Below are 6,767 nucleotides of genomic sequence, written 5' to 3' on the forward strand. Positions count from 1 at the left end.
ATACGGCCTCACCCCCTTAGAGGAGTAAAAATTAGGGACTGACGTCAGTAAACCGTAGAAAGTAGATGAGTCGCAGTGCCGGGTCAATATTATGCATGTTTACGAAGTACATATGGAACTCATGTTTTAGGTTCGAAATTTATGCATGTTTTATTTATTGTGCTCGATAATTTCCTCCACTTGCTGAGTATTCCCCAAATACTCTCCCCCCTTACGACCCTCCCCAAATAAAAACGAGGAACATGTTGAAGAAGAAGAATCCAAGCAGTTTTGGGGATGGTGAACATTCAAGAACTTGGATTAGTTTAAGTTATTTTATTTCAGTGTTTACGTTTCCGCATTTAAAACTCTGCCGTCTTATTTATTTCGGTGATTGTAAAGACAATTGTCATTTTATTGAGACTATGATATATAAACTGGTTTTCGGTTTAAACTGTGCTACGAAAGGCTTGTTGTTTTCAATTGTGTGATTGTTAACGACGCCGGTGTCAATCCCGAGTTTCGGGGCATGACATTTAAGTGGTATCAGAGCCGTCAGGTTCATAGTCCGGTTGGGAAAGATCGTTTTTCAAAAAAAAAAATGCGAAAAATTTTCGGTGGAATTTTAACTCGAGGCCGATGCTATCCCCTCTGAAACGGCCCAACGATCAAGGCTCACCACCCTAAAGTCGTGAGCACCACCCTGGAATCGCGAAAATCCTCCGTTTAGGCCCCCGAAACGTCGTTTTTGCCGTTTTAGGAAAGTTTTGTAACCCTTATAACTTTTCGTAGGAAACTCCGAATTCGATTCCGTCAACTGTTCTGGAATCCTCTCGACATATGCTTCGAACCCATATGTCTAATTCCAAACTTTCCATTTTTGGAAAAAAATATATATTTGTTTAAATTTCAAAAATTTCATATATATTGCATATTCTCACTTGTTATATACTGTCTATTTCGGATTCTGAGCATTTCCATTTTTGATTTCAGGAAATGGCTCCATCTACTCCCATGCGACCCCGTACTCGTGTCCAAGCTGCCCTTCGTTTGAAGGAGCTTGCCCTTCACTATCAGTCTCTTCAGATTCGACGACTTAGAGCCCGATTGAGTGAGAGGATGAGTGAGGTCGAAACCTTAACCGCTGAGAAAGAAGAGATTCAAGTCCGCCTTAATCAGTCTATCTATCAAGGTGAACTAGTTAGGGGAGATAACATGGACCTACGGGACGTCATAGAGCAGTGCAAATATCAAAATGGAAAGTTGCGAGAGGATGTGGAGCGCTATCGCAAGGAATTGGAGGAAGAAAAACAGCTGAATATCAGGAGCAAAAAGAGACTAGAAAATTTGAGTGAGGCTATAAGCTGCATTGCCAAGGTGAACTACCAGCTGACTCAACATGGTGAAGCACTGAAGAACAAGATCAAGGAGAACAAGAAGGGGTACGAACTGCGCCACCAGTGTACCGTAGATCTATTGGACGAGGCAGAGGCAGACGTTCAGGAGTGGAAGGCGCAGGTGGCCCAGCTCAATGCAGAGAATGCTCAGCTTACTATAGAGAATGCCCAACTCACCCACATGGTGGAGATACTGCAAGAGGAAGAGCCGGAGGAGGAGCCAGAAGAAGAAGCACCTGTTGAGATAGATGAGCCTATAGCTGCCATAGGAGATGGAGAGATAGACGATTAGAGTTCCTTAGTTACCTTTCCTTATTACTAGGAGTTTATCCTTCCATTGTTGCTATTTTATTTTCAGTCAGCATGACTTATTTCCATTCAGTACGCTTTGTTCATTCAGTTGTTTCTTTAAATTCAAAAATTAATAAAGTATGATTATTATTTATCTCAGTCGTGCATCTATATTCAAGTTATGTTTATTTATTTACTCAGTTGTTCCAGCATAACTTATCTATTAAATCTTGTCGATATATTCAACGAATTCTTAGAAGCGTTTAACTTGTAGGAAATGGCCGGTAGACCACCAAGACAGAACCGCAACCCCCGCTATGCTAACAACAACAATAACACGAATGAAGAAGGCAACGGGCCTCCACCTCAGTTCAACCTCAATCAGGCGGACCTAATGGCTATAGCCACGATCGTGGCGACGACACTTCAGGGGTTAGTGAACCCCAATGCTAATCAGCAGCCCCCACCTCCACCACAGCATGGGGTCAAGTTTCATTACGAATCACTGCGCAAGAACAGGTGCCCAACTTTCAGTGGCGCTGTCGACCCCGAAGTTAGCCAGAGTTGGCTAAAAAGCGTGGAAACTCAATTGAGACTGTTGGAAGTCCCGGATGCACTAAAAGTGGACGTGATAGTACCCTTCTTGGAAGACAAGGCAGCTAAATGGTGGGAAGCAGTCTCGCCAGCAATGACCGCTGCTGGGCCAATCACATGGCGAATCTTCCAGGAAACATTTCTGAAGCAGTACTACCCGACAGAAGTCAGACTGCAGAAGCTAAGTGAGTTCGAAAATCTCAGTCAGGCTCCAGACATGTCAGTGGTGGAATATACCTCTCAGTTCAATGCCCTTGGATCATATGCTCCAGCGATTATGGCGGATGAAGTTCTGAAATTGCATCGCTTTAAGAAAGGGTTGAACAGCAGGATCCAATCAGCTCTAGCGGTCTACCAACCTGCCAACTTCTCAGATTTGATGGGTGCGGCTATCCGAGCCGAAGCTGATATTCGTCGGAGAGAAGGGGAGAACAGGAACAAGCGACCCCCTGTCAACCAACCTTCTCAGAGCAGACCAATGTTCAAGAGGCCAAATCAGTCGGGTGGACCTCCCTCAGGGAAATTCCCCGCCAATAACTACCAAGGACTCAAGCCATGCTCAACATGTGGCTTCAAGCACTCTGGGGAATGCCGAAGGGCAAGCGGTGTATGTTTTGGATGTGGGAAAGCGGGGCACCGAATTGCAGAATGTCCTACCGCTGCCAACCGACCAGCAGGGCCAAACAGAGGAACTGGGCCAAATACTGGAGCAGGCCCTAGTAAACCAAAGGAGGACAAACCCAACGCTAGGATCTTTGCCATGACTCAGGAAGAGGCTGACGACACAACTGAAGTAGTGTCAGGTACCGTTCTAATTCAATCAATACCTGCCTATGCATTATTTGACTGTGGTGCTACCCATTCCTTTATGTCTAAGAGATTTGCTAAGAAGTTAGGACGTAGGCCGGATAAGCTAACTGAACCTTTCCGAATAGCCACACCTACGAGTAGAGCTATTGAAACTGAGAAGATTTACAGAGAGTGCGAAATCAGTATCAATAATCAGACTTTTAGCGCCGAATTGATACAGTTGATCATGGTCGATTTCGACATCATCTTAGGGATGGATTGGTTAGCAAGAAACAATGCAGTAGTAGATTGTAAGGGAAAGGAAGTCAAACTCCGAACCCCAAATCAGGAAGAAGTCGTGTTTCACGGTAAATCCAAGGGACGAAAATCACTATTGTCTGCATCTCAAGCTTGGAAAGCCATGAAATCCGGAGAAGACATCTACCTAGCAATGGTCAGTGAGGCAAAAGAAGAAGTCGAGCTGAAACTGGAGGACATCCCGGTGGTGAGAGATTTCCCAGGTGTTTTCCCAGAAGAACTCTCAGGGACGGTCCCAGACCGCGAAGTGGAGTTTGAAATCAACCTGGTTCCCGGTGCGACACCAATCTCTAAGGCACCGTACAGAATGGCACCAGCCGAACTCAAGGAGTTAAAGGAACAACTCCAAGAATTGCTAGATAAAAGGCAGATTCGACCAAGTGTGTCCCCGTGGGGAGCTCCAGTACTCTTCGTAAAGAAGAAAGACGGTAGTATGAGATTATGCATCGACTAAAGGGAATTGAACAAGATCACAATCAAGAACAGGTACCCTCTACCTCGGATAGACGATCTGTTCGATCAGCTTAAAGGAGCCGCCGTCTTTTCTAAACTGGATCTCAGGACAAGATATCACCAATTGAAGGTCAGGGCTGAAGACATTCCCAAGACAGCCTTTCGAACCAGATACGGGCACTATGAATTCACAGTGATGCCCTTTGGACTAACCAACGCACCAGCAGCATTCATGGACCTTATGAACAGAGTGTTCAAGCCATTCCTGGATCAGTTCATAGTGGTATTCATCAATGATATTCTCGTCTATTCTCCTGACGAGGCGAGCCACGAAGAGCACCTTCACCTTGCTCTGCAAATCTTAAGAGAGAATAAGCTCTATGCTAAGTTTAGCAAGTGTGAATTCTGGCTGAGAAGTGTGTCATTTCTAGGACACGTGATCTCGAGAACATGAGTGTCAGTGGATCCAAGGAAAGTAGAGGCGATTACAGAGTGGCTGAGACCGAAGAACGCCACCGATATCAGAAGCTTCCTTGGATTGGCAGGGTATTACCGAAAATTCGTCGAAGGGTTCTCCTCGATAGTTGTGCCACTAACGAAGCTCACACAGAAAAATTCTAAATTCACCTGGAGTGAGGATTGCGAGAAAAGTTTCCAGACACTGAAAGAGAAACTCGCATCCACACCAGTGCTGATCTTGCCAGCAGAGAATAAAGATTTCACTATTTACAGTGACGCCTCTAAGGACGGCCTAGGGTGCGTACTCATGCAAGAAGGAAGAGTGATCGCCTATGCGTCAAGACAGTTGAAACCGCACGAGCAGAATTATCCTACCCATGACCTGGAGCTAGCAGCGGTTGTCTTCGCCTTAAAGATTTGGAGGCACTATCTCTATGGTTCTAAATGTGAAATCTTCACAGACCATCATAGCCTCAAGTACTTGTTCACCCAGAAGGAACTTAACATGAGGCAACAGCGATGGATCGAACTTCTGAAGGACTATGACTTGACCATAAGCTACTATCCGGGTAAAGCAAACAAAGTGGCTGATGCGCTAAGTCGAAAGGGCCCAGGCAAGATAATTCTAGCGTCCCTCTCGGCCCAGCCATGTCTGCAGGAGACCGTCAAGTTAAACCAAGATCGAGACCCGGCACTGACTAAACTTAAGGAGCAAGTCAGAGAATGGAAGTCTCAGGATCATCAGATTGACGACAAGGGAGTCTTGTGGACGAAGGGACGACTGTGTGTGCTCGACAGTGACAACCTTCGCCAAGAGATAATGGCAGAGGCGCACAAGTCAAAATTCTCAGTCCATCCAGGCAGTACGAAAATGTACAGGGACCTCAAGAACAGTTTCTGGTGGAACGGCATGAAAAGAGATGTAGCTGAATTCGTCTCCAGATGTCAGGTATGCCAGCAGGTCAAAGCAGAGCACCAGCGACCTGGAGGATTACTGCAACCTCTGGAAATTCCCGAGTGGAAATGGGAACATATTTCGATGGACTTTGTGGTAGGATTGCCAAAGTCTCGGCAAAGCTACGACGGTATATGGGTGATCGTGGACAGACTCACAAAGACTGCACACTTCCTTCCCGTCCGCATGAATTACAATCTCGATAAGTTGGCTTCTCTATACATGGACAACATTGTGAGGCTGCATGGAGTGCCAGTGAGCATTCTATCCGATAGAGATCCGAGGTTCGTCTCACGATTTTGGAAGAGCTTCCAAGAGGCCATGGGAATGAAAGTGACCCTCAGTACGGCCTATAATCCTCAAACCGATGGGCAAACAGAAAGGACCATACAAACTTTAGAGGATATGCTGCGAGCATGCGCTCTTGAATTCAGTAACAATTGGAGCACTCATTTGTCCTTAATTGAGTTTGCTTACAACAACAGCTATCACAACAGCATTGGAATGGCTCCGTACGAAGCCCTTTATGGAAGAAAATGTCGGTCACCACTTTATTGGGATGAAGTGTGAGAAAAGCCGTGGTGGGACCCGAGCTAGTACAGATGACAGTGGATAAGGTTAAAATTGTCCGAGAAAAGCTCAAGGCAGCTCAAGACCGACAGAAGAGCTGGGCAGATCTTAAAAGAATACCTGTAGAGTTCAGCGTGGGCGAGAAAGCTTATGTGAAAGTATCGCCTATGAGAGGAGTTGTCCGATTCGGCAAGGCCGGGAAACTGAACCCTCGATATGTTGGACCCTTCGAAATCTTGGAAAAAGTGGGCGCGCTAGCATGCAGGCTGGCACTGCCACCAAACCTGTCAAGGATCCACTACGTGTTCCATGTGTCCCAACTAAGAAGGTACGTTCCAGACCCAAGTCACGTTTTGGAAGTAGAACCACTCTTGACCGAAGGAAACTTGGGAGAAGGACTGAAATACGAAGAAGTTCCTATCAGGATTGTGGACACTAAGGAACAAGTGCTTAGACGACGAATTATTTCCTACGTCAAAGTGCAGTGGTCTAACCACACAGAGAGAAAAGCAACTTGGGAAGTTGAAGAGAAGATGCGAAAGAATTATCCCTACCTATTTGGAGACCAAGCCAACTCAAGTTTTGAGGACGAAACTTCCCATAAGGAGGGAGGGATGTGAGATCCGAAACTTTTTTTTTAGCCATGCAATTAATATTCGTAAGGAAATTGTAGGATTTGATTTTTGTATATAAAAATAAGATATGCACTTTGGGAATTATTTGTTAGAAATATTCAAGTCAATAATATCTACACTTGTGCATGTAAATTTTGAAATTTAGGAGAAATAATCATGGGAGATTGTGCAAGGCATAGACTCGAGGAAATTAAATAATGCATGATGTGATAGGATATAACTCAAGATTTCGAAAATTTGCACTAGGATATTGGACTTGTTATTGTAATGGATGGATACCTAACCACTTGGAAGCAAATCATCAAAGATTGCTCAAACCTTTCCCAC

The 6,767-nt window shown here is 45.1% G+C and overlaps 2 protein-coding genes across 2 annotated transcripts; both read left to right on the forward strand.

Moving 5' to 3' along the window:
- The first annotated feature begins 1,944 nt into the window (after window positions 1-1,944).
- LOC140815984 (uncharacterized) lies at window positions 1,945-5,805 on the forward strand. Its single transcript, XM_073175049.1, has 5 exons — window positions 1,945-3,734; window positions 3,855-4,237; window positions 4,283-4,703; window positions 4,752-5,229; window positions 5,347-5,805. The coding sequence occupies exons 1-5, from the start codon at window positions 1,945-1,947 to the stop codon at window positions 5,803-5,805; spliced, it is 3,531 nt and encodes a 1,176-aa protein (XP_073031150.1).
- Window positions 5,806-5,837: 32 nt separating this feature from the next.
- LOC140815985 (uncharacterized) lies at window positions 5,838-6,425 on the forward strand. Its single transcript, XM_073175051.1, has one exon. The coding sequence runs from the start codon at window positions 5,838-5,840 to the stop codon at window positions 6,423-6,425; it is 588 nt and encodes a 195-aa protein (XP_073031152.1).
- Window positions 6,426-6,767: the final 342 nt, after the last annotated feature.

The sequence above is a fragment of the Primulina eburnea genome, chromosome 16, assembly GCF_022965805.1.
Source record: "Primulina eburnea isolate SZY01 chromosome 16, ASM2296580v1, whole genome shotgun sequence".
Taxonomy (NCBI): Eukaryota; Viridiplantae; Streptophyta; class Magnoliopsida; order Lamiales; family Gesneriaceae; genus Primulina; species Primulina eburnea.

What these genes read in the sequence shown, in the direction of transcription:
- LOC140815984 (XM_073175049.1), top strand. Translation starts at nt 1,945, where the DNA reads ATGGCCGGTAGACCACCAAGACAGAACCGCAACCCCCGCTATGCTAAC. An exon ending in TTCGCCTTAAAGATTTGGAG is followed by an intron (nt 4,704 to 4,751) that starts GCACTATCTCTA and finishes AGACCATCATAG; the next exon opens with CCTCAAGTACTTGTTCACCC. An exon ending in AATTCGTCTCCAGATGTCAG is followed by an intron (nt 5,230 to 5,346) that starts GTATGCCAGCAG and finishes GGATTGCCAAAG; the next exon opens with TCTCGGCAAAGCTACGACGG.
- LOC140815985 (XM_073175051.1), top strand. Translation starts at nt 5,838, where the DNA reads ATGACAGTGGATAAGGTTAAAATTGTCCGAGAAAAGCTCAAGGCAGCT.